The 17,864-nt window shown below is 37.7% G+C and overlaps 1 protein-coding gene across 1 annotated transcript; it reads left to right on the top strand.

Moving 5' to 3' along the window:
- Positions 1-10,579: 10,579 nt before the first annotated feature.
- Positions 10,580-11,182, top strand: LOC131604414 (uncharacterized). The gene has a single exon (XM_058876856.1). The coding sequence runs from the start codon at positions 10,580-10,582 to the stop codon at positions 11,180-11,182; it is 603 nt and encodes a 200-aa protein (XP_058732839.1).
- The last annotated feature ends 6,682 nt before the right edge of the window (positions 11,183-17,864 follow it).

Genomic DNA, 17,864 nt, shown 5'->3' with positions numbered 1-17,864 from the left:
TGCATTTGACTTATATGCTGAAGCTTGAGGGGGAGTGTTGATATTTGTAAATATATAGTGTTAAGAATATTTGTATATAGAATAGTTCCACATCGACTATATCATATACTTAGTTGTAATCTCTCTATATATAATAAAGTCTCCGTAGTGCTTTACAAAACACACGGTTTATTCAAATGTCTTTTAGTCTTTTGTATTTCAACATGGTATCAGAGCCTCGTTTAAGATCCGGTGGGCCACCTTCTATGGTTTCCGCTATCGGGCCACCCACCGTTTATTTCCACGCTCCAGTTGTCTAGTCCTGAGCGTGAGGGGGTGTGTTAAGAGTCCCACATCAGACAATATATGGCCTGAACATGTCCTTATAAGTGAGGGCAATCCTCACCCTACAAGCCGGTTTTGTAGGGATGAGTTAGGTCCAACCACACTTCTTAACAAATACAATGTGAGAGAATAATAAATATTGAATATTTATTAGAGGTTACAATTGGAAGATAAAAGTTAAAATTACATCCGAAACTACAAGTAACACTTATGTTGTGACAAATAATTTTTTCATATATCACTATGACATTTATTACTTATGGAAACACCATTTTATACAACAAGTGTAAAATGTTGCATAAAAAAATATCAGACAAATTTTTTTGAATGTTGCCAAAACAATTCTCGCAACACCTGACAAATGTTTTCTAAAATGCTTCCAGAAACGATTTTTAAGTCTCCCTATAATTTGTCTTTGACAATGACTGATAAATGTCCCCTTAAATGTTTGTGGTTACAGTTTTAAATTGTTGCAGTATTCATAATAAAAGGCTATATTTTTTAAATGTTGCATACAAATTTCAACGACAACAACAAGAAATTTGGCGCTATAAGGCTCTGCTGGTTGCTCAAGGTCATACTCAAGTCGAAAGTATAGACTATTTTGACACTTTTTCTCTAGTTGTCAAGCTCACTACAGTAAGATATGTCCTTGCTTTAGCTTCTATAAAAGGTTTGTTTTTAGAGCAATTAGATGTTAATAATGCTTTTTTACATGGTGATTTACACGAAGAATTTTACATGACTCTTCCTAAGGATTTAATTTTGCCTTATTCTACATCTAATAACACCAAAGTCTGCAAGCTTCGAAAGTCCATTTATGGTCTAAAACAAGCTAAAAGACAATGGTATGCTAAACTTTCAGATTCCTTACTTTCTATTGGCTATAAACATTCTACTACTGACTATTCTCTCTTCACTAAACTAAATAATTCTCTTTCACTGTTTTAATTATTTATGTTGATGTGTTGTCTTGGCTGGAAATAATTTTTCAGAAATTCAATATGTTAAAAATTATCTTCATAACTGTTTTAAGAAACTGGTCAACTTGATTAATCAAAGAAAATATACGTATGAAGAAACTGGTCAAATTGCTACCAAGCCTTCTAAAACTACCTATGATCCTTACCTTAAGCTGGATTGTGAGGATTCCCCTCTCTATGAGGATGACTCACAATACCGTAGACTTATCGGAAGGCTCTTGTATTTAACCACCACAAGACCCAACATTTCATTTGTCGTGCAACAATTAGCTAGTACATTTCCAAACCTAGGACTGTTCATTTTAAAGTTGCCATACATGTATTACAGTATTTAAAGAATGCTCTTGCTACTAGTTTGTTTTATTCTGCTACTGCTGATTTAATTTTTTCCGATTTTGCAGATTCAGATTGGGCAACATGCTTTGTTTCTCGTAGATCTGTCTCAGGTTATGCTGTTTTTTTATGCCCATCCCTCATTTCATGGAAATCCAAAAAGCAAAACACATTCTCTAGGAGCAGTTCCAAAGTAGAATACCGCGCTTTAACTAGCCTAACTTGTGAAATACAATGGCTCCATTACTTATTCAAGGACATGTACCAACCTTTCACCCAACCAACTTCAGTTTATTGTGACGACAATTATGCCATCTACCTTTGCTCATAACCCTTCCTTCCATGAGCGTTCAAAGCACATCGAAATCGATTGTCACGTAACTCGCGAGAAGATTGATTCTAGTCTCATCAAACTCTTCCCAATCACACAAGATGTCAACTTACAAATTTTTTGACAAAGCCTCTTTACAAACCACCTTTTGAATTACACATTTCCAAGCTTGGACTACTAAATCTCCATAGTCCAACTTGTGGGGTGTCTTACATAACTGTACTATAGAATAGCTTTTAATATAATTTCTATTATTTTTTTTCATAAGCAACTCATGTAATATAAGTTGAGTACTAGGGGTACTCAAACCCTTACAAGAGAAAATCGACTAAGATAATACACCAGCCTACGAACAATCAAATGCGCACAAAAGGGTTTTTAAACCACTCGTAAAAATTACATGTCAGCTTATCCTCAGCAAGAAATGCAAGCCACCACCAAGAATACCACAACATGAGATAAAAAGGCTCCTCGGTATCTAACTTGGCATTATTAAATATCACATCGTTCCTAGTCTTCCAGATACACCAGCAGACAGTCAACCAGATAGCCGCCCCTCTACCACAAGACATCTTCCCCGACAGGACGCTTATGCAAGAGTTGAGATTGTCACAACAATCGACGCCAGAAATAATGTCTAAATCCAGCCAAGAAAAAACTCTATTCCAAAAAGACCTCAATAGCTTTAACGGTAATCCCTGATTATATGTATATAAATAGGGTATTAATCCCTTTCAATGATAATAATGAGAATTTTTCTTTTCAATATGAGTGAATGTTATGCCACATTAATAATGTACGGACATGCAGGTTCCAAAAGAGAATATATGGGACTGTATCATATCACTTCAGCCATTAGTTTCACCTCGTGGAAAGGTGAGTTTATTTTCATATCATTCTCTTTAACTTTTATTCTGTAACTACTTTGAGAGTGATACATAAAATTAATAACTTTACCTTTTTTAAAACATTAAAGGCTAATTAACCCTTTACCTTTACTAATTCTTTATTGAATACATAAACTCGGAGATCAATGCTTTGAAAAAAGTACACCATGAAGAAATATCTACATTGGGGCATGATTTTGAAGATAAGAATGATAAATTGCAAAATTCTTTTAAGACATGCAATCCTCAAATTAATAAGGAATCAATAGAAGATTTGTTAGAATTATCCAATAGAAATGATAATAGTTACTCAAAGGAGAGCAACCCACAGATGCATTCCTCTACATCAGCTCATGCTCCAAGTCTTTTAAAGATAATCATACATCAATAATATTGTTTTATGTTATGCTATTGTAATTGGTTCAATTACAAGATTATAGGGTCTGCTGTTGAAAATTTTTTATACTGTGTCTCTGTTGTTGTTTTTGTTGTTGGGTTTTATCTTGTTAATAATATATAATTAGCACTGATGTCTCATGTTATATACAGTTTGATTTATCTATGAGGTTGTTGTTGTTAGTTTCATGAAGTGGGGGAAGGTTTTTCTCCGCAAATCAAAATGAATGGGGGGTTATGGTTCATAACACAGTGGTGAATCATGTATGTATTTATTTTATAGTAATTTAGAGTTTATGTTTGTATGTACTCCACTTGTGATTGGAAAAATCAATGCTTCCGGTGCACTCCATCTTTTGCTACTATCAAATATGTTGCTACTGAGGCATGCTAAAAGTCGGATACTATTTTTGAATGAGGGTATTATTATATTGGATTAATTTAATTTAATATATATATTAATTTGATTTAAATTTAAAAAAAAAATATTAGTGACGTGATTTACATGTCATTAGTTAGTGACATGAAAATTACGTCGCAACTGAAGATTCTCTTTCTGCACAAAACCTGTTACGCCTACTCTGACTCGAGATGTATGAATATCTAGTCCAAGTTTAGCACGTCACTACTGAGTTGTCACCTTGTCTCGGCATAATTTTTCACGTCGCAAATTTTGGTTTGTGATGTATTTTTCACTTTGTGGTGTGATTTTCACGTCACTAATGAACTTTTTTTTTTGTAGTGTCTCTCATTCCCTTTCAAACTCCCAAACATAGCCTAAAGGTAGCATTGATAGTGTAAAATAATTTTATGCTGTCATCCAATTAAGATTCATCAATCAGCCATATCACATAGCTTTTTTTAAAATTAACAGTGTGACTTGACAATTAACATTGTCGTGACTAGTTAACAGTGAAAATTATTTTACACGGTCAATGTATATCTTTTTTCTCATAAAATAATATAAATTGGTGGATCAAATTTATCTTACTTATTCATGATCATCATTGAAGTAAAATAATTTTAAATTAATCATAAATTTATTAAATGTAAAGTTCTAATTTGAATCCACAAAATATGAGTTTTAGGTTTTGAAAGTTATTTTGTAAGTTAATTTTTAAAAAAAGTTTTGAAAAAAATGTTATCATAATTTTAAAAGTTATTTTAAAGTTGTATAATACTATCATATTTGTCTTTAATGAAATATGTATTTTTTTTCCTCTCCTCAATTTTCAAAATCTCTAAAAATGATTTTAAGTTTTTATTTTTATTTTTATAACTCTTAGGGGTGTTTGTTTCACATAATCATAATTTATTCTTCGAAATTATATATCAGAGAAAATAAATATAGAAAATTTATTCCAAAGAATTATTTTGAAAAATTGTATGACAAATATTTTGATATTTCTAAAAAAATTAATGGTTTTAATTAATTTTTTTATAAAATTTCATTGAAATCTATATTCTCATTCTTTTACATGGCAATAATTTCATGGGAATATGAAAAATTATAAGAAATTATATTTTTCCTTGAAATTTTTATATCTAGGAATAATTATTTTTAATTTGATAACAAACATGAGTATACTCATTTATTATTTTGTATTTCTGAAAATATTATTTCTAAACTTAAAACAAATACACTATTAGATTGAGAATAATTTTTAAAATTAAATTTGTAAAATTAAACTATCAAACAAGTTTTATTTTTAAAAATTTTTAAAATTAAAAAATATAATATAAAATCAAATTAAATTAGCCTTTAATGATATTTTAATTAATGGTCACTATATTGGATAATAATGGTTTTTTAATTCTTAATTGGAGAATTAAGCATAAAATAGTCTTTGGTCCAAGCATGCTCTGGAATATACAACATCCATATAATTGAGAGTAGAAGTTTGGAAGATTCAAAAGCAATGCAATTACAATTATTAACAATGCCAAAATGGATCGTCCATTCCGCCTCGTCTTAAGTCCGAAAAAAAAAAGCGGTAAGCAAGTCCGCCAAATGAAAAGGGACATAAAAATCATGTCCGTCGCGCCAAGGTGTTGGTTTGGCGGGCGGCGAGCAAGCCCGACTATTTTTTTTTAATAGATTAATAGACCTTTTTTACATTTCAACTAAATTTTTCGCTTATTTTTTAGAAAAACTTTTTATAAAACATCTTTTCAACAAATTTTATTTAAAAAAAAAATTGCATATATTCACAAATAAATGTATAAATTAAAATCAATAAGAATTGAAATTACTACGATTAACTAAAAAAGGTGAGCTTAAGGGGGGACGGGCTGTACGAATAGGTGAGGCGAGTTTTTGCGGGACAAGCTTTGGCGGGCGGCGATCTTTTGTAGGGTGGGCTTTGGTGTGCGGCAGACCCAAAATATTAACCCAACCTGTCAATGTTTTGGTGGGTGCGCGTAACAGCTTGATGGGCCGGCCACTACCTGTTTTGCCACTCCAACTTACAATAATTTAACAATGGCGAAAGGAAATTAATAATTTCTATTTTTTGCATTTGATTTATTAATAAGGTTGTTGTTTTGTCATTAGAATGGGGATAGAAATGAGTCGAGTCAAGTCGAACACGCTTCAGCTTGACTCGACTCTTTAAGAATTGGTTCAACTCAAATCTCGGATCGAGTTCAACACGAAATTTTTTTAAGTTCAAACTCGACTTGTTATAAGTTCACGAACAACTCGGTTTGACTATTTAGATTCATCTCGTAATGTTCAACTCGTTTGCTTCATGAATTTAAAAATCATTTTTAAAGTCTAATTTTTTATAGAATTGACATTTTAAATTAATATTATTTTAATAATAAAACATTAAAATAAAATAAAAGTTATCATATTGGATTTTAATTTTGTCTCGAAAATCTACTAAATCAAATATTATATAATTTAAAAGATTTTTATTTTATCTATATAATTATTTTTTTAAATATTTTTCCAACTAAAAAATTTAAATTATCAATTAAAATCGTTAGATTAAAAGAAAATATAAGACTACGATTTAGAAGAAATCTTTAAACTTATTAAAATATTTTAAGTATTATTTTTTAACTTTATATAATAATGAATTTTTTTGCCTATAATACTCTTAACGTTTTTTTAATTTATTTGACTTTTTTGTTTCCCATTACTAAATAATTAACAGTAATTTTAACATAATTTCAATTTTAAATTAAAAGTTAAAATGAATATAAAGTTTTTTTTTGGTTAAAAGTAACATTTAAAAAAGAAGTTAAAAAGGAACTAAGTAATAATAATAATAATAATAATAATAATAATAATAATAATAATAATAATAATAATAATAATAATAATAATAATAATAATAATAATAATAATAATAATGATGATGATAATGATAATAATAATAATAAGATTGAAATTATTTGATATTAAGATTGGAGCAATGGGAGCGAAAGCGAAACGGGACGGGGAAGGCCACCACGTATGGTATAACCGCCGCTGTCGAGCTCACCTCCGTCACCGGCGTCATCGGTGAAGGGGACTCCGACTCAACCTGATGAAGTTCTTGTGGACGCTAAGGACACTACCACGCAGAAAGATGCAATTGGGGATAAACTTGAGGAAACCCTAATTGTGAAGAAGAAAGAAGATAACACACAAAAGGATGAAGATCGCAAGCTATGGGTGGATGTACTATCGGAGAATCGCAATCCGGCGAAAGGATTATCGATGCACTACGTTACCCCGAGTATGTCTAATGGAACAGTGGAAATTGAAATTGATGAAGAAGACATTGCCGATGAAGTTCGATACTAGGAAACTGCACTTGTTATGTATGCTATGGGTGAATACCTTAGTATGCACACGGTGAAAAGCTTCATGATGAAGAGTTGGAATTTTGTGAAATTTCCATAAATGTACTACCACGATGATGGATATTTCATCCTTCGATTCAACTCTCATGATGACATGGATGCAATACTCATGAAAGGTCCGTACTCAATCCGAAACATTCCTTTGATGCTGAAAGAATGGCGACCAGATTTCAACCTGAAGCGTGATATGCTACATACCTTGCCACTATGGATCACACTACCGCAATTACCATTACACCTATGGGGAGCAAACAGATTGAGCAAGATTGGGAGTGCCATAGGTGTTCCTCTAGTCACAGACGAATGCACGCCAGAATCCTTGTAAAGGTTGATGTTACAAAGGACCTGACAAAAGAGTTAGCCATCAAAGATTGTGAAGGAAGGAAACTTATGCAGAAGATTGAGTACGAATGGAAGCCTCCATTCTGCACCAAGTGCCAACGTGTTGGACATCAATGTAAAGCTGAGATCACGAAATAATGGAAACCTAAGGCTAAACCACCTGAAACTGTGACTATGACTGAGGAAAAGAAGCAAGAAAAGGCAGCGGAAGAGAAACAACAAGAGGGGATCACTGATGAATCTGAGGGAAGCTGGACACAAATTCCAACAACAAAAGACATTGGTAAACAAATTCTGACAGATCAAACTCCTAGTATAAACTGTGTAAATGGCTTTGAGGCACTTGAGGTTTTGAATGACCTCATAGTGACCTTAGATAGGGGACCATGTTGATAGCTTGGAATGTTAGGGGACTAAATAAGCCTGGTAAGCTTAAGGAGATTAGTTTCCGTCTTCAGAATTTGAAACCAGGCATTGTGATTCTTATTGAGACTCGGGTTAAAAGTACTAAAGCTAGTAACATTAGAGATAAGTTGAAGTTATATGACAACTACATTGATAACTACAAGCACCACAACAATGGCAGAATTTGGATCACTTGGGATAGTAGAACTGTGGACCTCAAAGAGATCTCTTCCTCTGAACAATTTATCCATTGTGCTGTTCATAATTGCCAGGGTGTATTCATGTATTGGCTCACTGCAGTATATGGTCTTAATCAACTAGAGAAGAGGAAGAAACTCTGGAAAGACATTCTTCACCTTAAACCTACTCAACATGCTCCCTGGTGTGCTATTGGTGATTACAACAATGTGGCTCAAGCTCAAGACAGAATTGGGGGCAGAATGGTTATGGAATATGAGTATAAGGATATGCAGGACATGATGCAGGAAGCTGACCTAAGTGAAATGGATAGTATTGGTGAATACTATACTTGGTGCAATAGACATGCTGATGATACCATACACTCAATAATTGATAGAATGCTATGCAATACTGCCTGGTTTAATGATTTCATGGACCTGACTCTTGCCCACCTATCTCCAGGAGTTTCAGACCATGCTTTACTCCATGTCATCCCAAAAGTGGCCAAGAAGAGATGCTATAAACGTTTCCAGTTCTTAAATTGTATTACTGAATTTGTAGGGTATGAGGAGACTGTTAGAGAGAATTGGAACATACCTATCAGTGGCTCACCTATGTATATTCTTTGGAATAAACTGCAGAGGCTGAAACCTGCTCTTACCAAACTTAGTAAACCTCTGAATGGGCTGAAGAATCAAATTACTCAGGCTAGACTTAATCTTGAGCAGGTTCACCTTGACCTTAGCAATGATAGATTAAGTGGTACTTGTATTACTCGTGATAAGGAGTGTACTGAACAAGTAATCCACCTGAATAATCTTGAAGAGAAAACCCTTATTCAAAAAACAAAAGTAGACTGGTTAAGGTTGGGAGATGAGAATACAGCTTATTACTATGCTACCCTGAAGAAGAAGAATTTGAACAAAAATATTAGCATGCTGCATAAGGATGATGGCACCATTATCACTGACCAACACGATCTGCAGAGAGAGGTCATGCATTTCTATGGAAACCTGATGGGGAAAAAAGGAGCCTGTACAAAGCAAGTTGATATCCAAGCTATGAGACTTGGTCCTCAAGTCACTTATGCTCAAGGAGATGCTTTAATTGCTAAAGTTACAGAGGAGGAAATTCTGAAAGCCTTAAAGAGCCTTGGAGATCTAAAAGCCCCAGGCATGGATGGATATGGAGCCAAGTTTTTTAAATCCAGCTGGTACATAATAAAACATGATGTTATAGCTGCTGTCGATGAATTCTTTGACAAAGGAAAACTGTTCAAGGCTTTCAACAGTACCCTGGTTACTCTTGTGCCCAAGACTGAAAATCCCATAGCCATGAAGGAGTATAGACCTATTGCAGTTTGTACTACCTTTTATAAAATTCTGTCCAAGATTATGACAAACAGGTTGAGTCCTATCCTCAAAGACATTGTCCACCAAAGTCAAGCAACTTTCATTCCTGGCCAAGTCATCCACAACCACATTCTACTTGCCTTTGAGCTCATGAAAGGGTATAACATAAAAAGAGGAACACCAAGATGTATGATGCAGTTGGACCTCCAAAAAGCCTATGACATGGTGGATTGGACAGCTTTGGAGTGTGTGCTAAGAGAAATAGGTATCCCTCCCAAATTCATTGACTGGATCCTAAAAACTGTTAGTACTGTCAGTTACAAATTCAATGTCAATGGCAATTTCATTGAAGATTTACAGGCCAAGAGAGGAATAAGGCAAGGAGACCCCATCTCTCCATTGCTCTTCATCCTCATGATGGAATATCTTAATAGGAAGATGAATTTGATGCCGTAGAATTCTGAATTTCATCACCATAGCAAGTGCAAGAAGCTGGACATCACCCATTTGTCATTTGCTGATGATATTCTTCTCTTCAGTAGAGGAGATCATGTTTCCATCAATCTCATCCTTAAAACCTTTAATCAATTCTCTGACTCTACTGGCCTTATTGTAAACCCTAGAAAGTGTAAACTTTTCTGTAGTGGTATGGATGAGCAAACTGTGCAGAGTGCTCAAGCTGCTACTGAGTTTGATAGGGGGCAACTTCCTATCCGATACCTTGGCATCCCTCTTGCCAGCAGAAAACTTACTATTAACCACTATATGCCCATTATTGATAGAATTGTTAGTAGGATACGGCACTAGTCCTCTAAACTTCTCAGTAGTGCTGGAAAAATCCTTCTTGTCAAATCTGTTTGTTTTGCTATAGCTCATTATTGGATGGCATGCTTCCCTCTTCCTAAAGCTGTCTTGCACAAGATTAATGCTATATGCAGGGCATTCATTTGGGGTGGTCAGAAGAAAAGCCCTGTGGCTTGGGAGAAGGTATGTAAACCAGTGAAAATGGGAGGCTTGGATATATTCAATCTTGCAATTTGGAACAGGGTAGCCCTCATAAAATGCCTGTGGAATATCTGTTTGAAAGTGGATAACCTTTGGGTTAAGTGGGTCCATTGCTATTACCTCAAGGGGCAGGAACCTTTGAACACACAAACAAAGGATAATTGTACTTGGATTCTGAAAAATATCATGAAAAGGAAAGAGGATATTGCAGCTATTAGACAAAACTGGGACAGTATGATTAGAAGCAAGAATTTCTCCATGACCAGAATCTATCACTGCCTTATTCAAGACTCAACCCCTGGTATCAGTTGGCACCACTTAATGTGCCATAACATCGCCAGACCCCGTGCCAAAATCACGCTTTGGCTTTGCTACCACGGTCGTTTGGCAACAAAGGAGAGACTCTACAAACTAGGGCTACTGAAGGATACTAAATGTGAACTATGTGGACACGATGTGGAGTCTATTGATCATACTATATTCACCTGTAAGTATGCCACTGTTATTTGGGAAGCTATATGCCACTGGATGCAAATCAATGCTAAACTTTTCAACCTCAATTGGATTAATTCTTGGACTCATGGTAAGGGATGGAGGAAAGGCATGTTCAAAGCCTTGGCAGCTGAAACCATTCATGCTATATGGACACAAAGAAATTACTACATCTTTCATAGAGACACTTATACCATAGATAGTGATAGAGTAGTTAAAAATATTATAGATGCTGTTGTTTATAGAGGATGGAAGTACACCATCTATAGGAGCAAGATTGTTATATTACTTATGTAATCATTGATAGGATTTTTGGCATTGGCTAAGGGTCAATCCTGTTTGTAAATTCTTTCATTTTGAAATATAAAGCTTTTATTTCAAAAAAATAATAATAATACTAATACTAATAATAATAATAATAATAATAATAATACTAATAATAATACTAACACTAATAATAATAATAATAATAATAATAATAATAATAATAATAATAATAATAATAATAATAATAATAATAATAATAATTTGGTGGCTATGAGGAAGGGTCCTCAAATCTCTAGGGCTCAGAGTACTGAATTGGAGAAGCCTGTTAGTGAAACTGAAATTCTTTCAGCCCTTAAAGGAATCAATGATTTGTCTGCCCCAACATTGGATGGTTTTAATGCTATATTTTTTAAGCACTGCTGGAATATCATAAAACATGACCTTATTGCAGCTGTTCAGGAATTCTTTGTCAATGGGGACATGTTCAAAGCTTTCAACTACTCGCTTATCACCCTCATTCGAAAGAGTAAAACAACCAAGACTATCAAGGATTATCGTTCTATATCTGTTTGCTCCACTGTCTGTAAAATCATATATAGAATTTTGACTATTAGGTTGGGTCAGGTTATTGCGAACGTGGTCAGTCCCAACCATGTAGCATTTATCCCTGGCCAGCAAATTCAAAACCTTATTCTTCTTGCTTTTGAATTGATTAAAGGTTACAATAGGAATAATGGTCCCCTTAGATGTATGGTTCAGCTCGATATGCAGAAAGCTTACGACATGGTTTCTTAGAAGGCCTTAAGGAGCATTATGCAGGAAATTGGTCTGCCCTCTAATTTCATCCATTGGATTATGCAATTGGTTACCACAGTCTCCTACAGATTTAATGTTAATGGGCATTTATCTAAAGTGATGCAGGCTAATCGTGGGATAAGACAAGGAGACCCCATTTCTCCTTATCTTTTTGCTCTTATCATGAATTATCTTCAATGATCCTTTCATCAAATGCAGCTCAATCTTGATTTTAACCATCATTCAAAGTGTGGAAAGCTTCACTTGACAAATTTGGTGTATGCAGACGATGTTCTTCTCATTTCATGAGGTGACTTCATCTCCATGAATCTTATGCTCCAAGCCTTTTCCAACTTTGCTAAGTCCACAGGTATGAAAATCAATATTCTAAGAGTAAGATTTTTTTGGTAACGTCTTGGCTGATGTAAAGCTTCAATAATAATAATAATAATAATAATAATAATAATAATAATTGATCTTACCAAGCAGATCAGATGGCCAGCAACAAAGAAGGCTTGAAATCTGGAGCGGTTGAGAAGGGGAAAAAATGGTTGTACCTGCAAGGCACTCCGATGCCAAAGTAAGTATATGATCAACAAGGTACAACAAAGTGAGGGGTTTTGGAAGTAAGAAAAAGATTACCTTGCCCTCTAGGGTTAGAGGGCTATTTATAGAGTTGTCCCAAGCGAAATAGGCTCCACTTTGCAAGGTGCGAATCTAGACGACGCGTGAGCTGGCTGCTATCGGGCACGAGGCTCTTTCGTGCTCGGTTACGTCTGGCGTTTGCCCGGAGTGGACCGGGGGAGGTTGTCGCGCGCGTGTCCAGAGTGCATTGGGCTGAAGGATGGATTGGCCCAATAGGAGTGGTTGGGCCGGTCCAGAACAGGAGCCCCCCAAGTCGTTGCTTTTGCTCGTGGGAGTGACGACTTAGAGGGTGCCGGTCAGAGGAAATCTTCTGGGGAAGCGGGCCTGGTGTTTCCGAGGGAGATTGGTCCTAAGCTTCCGGGGAGAAGAAGGGTCAGACCGGGAGCTAGGAAGCGTGTCGCTTCAGAGTTGTCAGTCGGGGGACGTGTCGTATTTAATGCGAAATGATGGCTACCCTACTCGTAGGCCGCTAGGGTTAATGATGGCCATTCTGTTCCCAGAGCTCGCGTGCGGCGCACGTGACATTCTCAAGCGCTTACAAATATCAGGGGTTGTCATTTTCCCCAAACTTTTCAAATTCGTCTTCTTCGCTCTCTTCTCTCCGTCGCCGATCGTGAGCTCCGCTGCAACGCTTCTTCTTCAACCTTCGTTTCTTCCTTCAGAATCTTACTCGTAAGTTCGTTTTTCCTTTTGTTTCTGGTTTTTATGCTTTGATTTGTTTTAGAAATCATTTGCATGTGGTTAGGGTAGACTTTTAGGAATGATTTTGAGGAAGGTTTTAGGAGCTTGTTGGTGGCAGACGGTGGAGATGATTGGCTTCTACGCCGTAGATGGTTGTGCGCGACTGAGTTACCTGCTTTGAGCCACCTTTCAATTCGTTGACTTTCGTTTGGGGATTTAGATTACCCTTTGAGGCGTTTTTGGGTTTTCTGTTGAAAGCGTGTTACCCTGACGTAGTATGGATACTAGCGTTTTGCTTTGGCTCGAGTCACTCCCTGTTCGGCAACCATTTCCCCGGGAGGGATACGACCGGGGGCTGCTTCCTCCCCGGATTGTTGGTGCGCCCTTTCACTCTGAACGGTGGTGGAAGGGTAGATTTGATTGTACTTTTGAATTCACTATTCTCCCCTATTTTTTAGGTGAACATGGCCGATGCAGGGCATCCGTCCACGTCAGGCTTGTCGTCCTCGACTCCCCCAGCTTCGCAAGGGGTTCCTCTGTCGGCTTGGGTGCTCCAAGAGGCACTTGATATTGAGAGCCACTTCGTGGAGGACATTTTGGATATCTTCTTGGAGATTGGAGGCCACGTAGACCCTGCTGGGGATGCGTCTCGGAACGGGTGGTCGGTTCTTGTCCCTGCTGAGGAGGACCGCATCTGCAATGTGTACGCCCCCGACCTGATTCTGATGTATGAGGTGGTTTTTCAGGAGATGGGGTTCTGCGTTCCCTTTACCGAGTTTCAGATGGCCGTTTTCAATCACCTGGAGGTGGCTCCCGGGAAGCTTCATCCTAATGCGATCGCTTTTATCCGGGCGTTCGAGTTGACTTGTTCCCACTTGAAAATAGCGGCGACAATCCCTTTGTTCTTTTTCATCTTCTATGTGCAGCGGAAGGTAATGGATGGTCGTTTCGGGTGGGTGTCCCTGAAACAGTCTAGGAAGATTTTCAAGTCCTATTCGGATTCTCTGAAAAACTACAAGACGCGTTTCTTCCTTATTCGTCCTCAGTCTCGGGAGGCCCGCGACAGCGTTTTTGCTTGGGTGCCGACCTTAGATATTCACGGTCGTCCGGTGCTCAATGATATTGGAGAGCCTGTTACTACCCCGCAGACAGAAGTTCAGGTTTTTCTGGTCACGAGACCATTTTGAGTACGGAACCGATCAATATATTACTAAGATTTTAGATTTGGACGAGGATGCTCGGGCGGATAACACCATCCTCCAGAAGTTCGTGCAGGGTCTTCCCCTAGTTGCAAAATTGGATCGGTTGGGGAGACCTGTTGTTGATGAAAACGGGGTTATTGTTAGAGAGCCGGGTGTGATCAGTATAAAGGATCTTTTGGCCAGTGGGACCGATGAGGGTGCAGCGGCCTACTTGGGAATCTGCCCCCTCTTTCGTTCGCGCCTAACTTATTGTTAATATTACAATTTTATGGTAGCGATCTATGACAGGCTGACTCTTATACTTTTCGTGTATTATTTCTTTTCAGAATCAATGGATCGGGCGCGCCATGACCGGATGCTCAAACAGGCAAGCAAAGCTAAAGCGGCTATCAAAAAGAGTGTTGGTCCCCAGTTGGATGCTGTGTAGAGATCTCAGGCGACCGGTTCGGGCACTTCTCCTGCTGCTGTTGGCTCTCCGCTTCAAGCGTCTGATCAAGGGGATTCGTTAAGGCCTGCAGTTGTTCTTCCTTCTCCCCTTCGTTAGCAACCGGATTCGGACGCTTTGGTCCGTCACAAGCGACAGAGGGTCGAGGCTGTGGATCTGACCCGGGAGGAGGCTGGTGATGTCTTTACTCTGCCCTCCTGTTTTCTTCAGCCCCGATTCTTCGAAGTAGGGCCTTCTCTGACTATTCCTCGGGCGGAGTCCCTCCACATCTTGGTGCAAGATGTTGCTGCTGTGGTCAGGGTCCTTGAGCTTGCTGTTCAATATGTTCGTTCGGCTCCTTTGTCCGCGGAGGTCGTGAGGAGACTCGAGGAGGACGTTAAGAGCAAGGTTTCTGCCTTGGAGGAACGGGATCAGCAGTTGCAGGAGCAAGGTGAGGAGCTGGCGGCCGTGAAGGCTCGGCTGAGTGTCAAAGAAGATGCTCTGGCGGACGTGCAGGGCCAGTACACTCTACTTTACCAAACTCTGTATGGGGTGATGATGTCTTCCTCGGTGAAGGAGGCTTCCCTTCGTCGATCTCAGGCTCCAGCCGAGGATGAGATAGACGAGGAGAAGGCCCTCTTGAAGCGGGCATAATTGATTCAGTACATACGGGTATTGGGAGGCGATTGTGTTGTTGCCGCCAAGGACACCTATAATTCCACTGTAGCCCAACTCAAGTTGAAGAACCCAAGGGTGGAGTTGGTGACCGAGGGCACCGGGCCATATCACTGCGTGGATGGTGACCAGATTGTCTCTCCGGATTTCGGGGAAGAGCTTGCGACCCAGGAGACCGGGGAAGTTCAGATGGAGGAAGGTGCATGAAGATTTTCTGTGTTTAAGTTTTTGGCCTGCGTGCCGTTATTTTTTTAGGATGTTTCAGGGAGTATGCCCCCCGTTTTTTGACTTGTAAGATATTACCGGCTCGGCCGTTATGGCCGTAGTCGGGCACACTTTTCGGGATGTACGCCCGTTTTAATTTGCAAGTACTTTATTTTTAACGCCTTTGTTTATTGCGCCCGTTTTTTAAAGTCTGTGTGCATGCGTTTTGACTCCTTGTGTAACACCCGTATAATTTTAATATTAATTTAATTGGATTATTGAATTAATAATTAGAATTATTAAGGATTTTGTGAAAATAATGGAAAAATCATGGTTTATGGCATTTGGGCCATGTGAGAAATAGTAAAAGAAGGGGGTGTGTTATAGTAAAGCTTTTACTAACTTTATTATTATTTTCATAAAATTAATTGGGATTGGAAAAGAAAGAAAGAACATGAAAGACTGAAGGTTTTGGGAACACGAGGAACGTGAAGGAGAACTGAAGAGGAAGAGACCAAAGATCAAGAATTTGGCTAAGATAAGGGGGGACTCTCCATTTAATCTCTATTATCGTATTGTGAATAATAGTATGGATTAGGAGTATTGTTTGGATTCAATAGATTCTATATTCTAGATTTATTTTGTGTTCATCATGTGGATTGAAATTTGGACATGTTAATCCCTAATAATTGATTAGATTTAGGTTGTGATGAGTAAAATTATTGTAGAATCATAAACTGTTGATGTTGGGTGAATTCTATGTTGTTTAGAATGTGAAATTTCTAGTTTTTAGACCCAAATCGCAGGCTGTACAGATGAATTCACGAGGAAGACGAATGGGTAAGTTGCAGATTTTTGGTAGCTACTGCCCCATCGCGTACGATACGTGTATGCTACGCGTATGGAGGGTGTGATACGCGTATGATACGCTCCCCATGTGTGCATCAGGTTGCACCCTCTGTTCATACGCATATGGTACCTGGTTTATAGGCGTATGCCTTGATGATACGCGTATGGGTGTGTTTTGTATGGATGAATGAATCTGCTCATACGCGTATGGTACGCGTATGGTGCCCGTCTAGTACGCGTATGGCATGTTGGTACGCGTATGCGTATGTTTTGTGTGATACACAGGTTCTGCTCATACGCGTATGATACGCGTATGGTGCGTGTTTTGTGAGATTTTGGCCCTGTTGGTACGCGTATGGCCAGCGTTACCTGCAGATTTTGCTGTTTTTTGATTTTGAAAGTTTGGCGACGTGTAACTTTTGAAACTGATGAATCTGTATGAGTTATTGTTATATGATTTTATTGAATGATTCTAATATATATATGTATGAACATACTTGTTAGTGATGATGATGATGAATGATGATGAATGAGTATAAGATGATGCTACTCATAGTATGATGATGATGATAGTATGTTGTATATATGTTTGCATGCATTCATAGTCATTTGATGAGGGCTGAATTCTAATGATGAGAGGATTCAATGAAGGGCAAGGTTCCCACTGTGTGGAATCTGTGCTGGCAGGGCCGTATCTGGATGATGATAGATCGGTCGGTGGGTTTTCTCATTGATGATGTTGGTACCACATGCATAGTGTCAGTTCATACATATGCATGATTTTTGTATAACATGATTAATATATGTTATGTGATAACTTGATGTTGTAGATGTGAGACGATGATGTGTCTGAATATGAAACGATTGGGTGAATGATATAACTATGATATATTGTTATTTATGATGCAATAACATTGGTTAACTGTGATGAGACTCACCCTTACTTGTTGTCATTTTCAGATTGAGGATAGTGGCGCGACTTGGTGAGGGTTAGCTCATAAGTCGGTTTAGTTGTCGTGTCGGTGTCATGCTCTGATAGATGTAACACTGGGAACGCGATGTTTTGAGTTTCGATTATAACTCTATTTGTTTATTTTGTTTGAAGTCTGATACATTAATGATGTAATGTTGACTTGATGATTCAATTCCGCAGTGTAAACATGATTTTTATCTAATGAGTTATAATTCAGATGTTTCAGTGAATGCATGACATATGTCGAACGTGTGTTTTCTTTTA

This window comes from Vicia villosa, linkage group LG5 (assembly GCF_029867415.1).
Source record: "Vicia villosa cultivar HV-30 ecotype Madison, WI linkage group LG5, Vvil1.0, whole genome shotgun sequence".
NCBI classification, from domain to species: Eukaryota; Viridiplantae; Streptophyta; class Magnoliopsida; order Fabales; family Fabaceae; genus Vicia; species Vicia villosa.
This window is presented reverse-complemented; position numbering and strand designations above follow the sequence as displayed.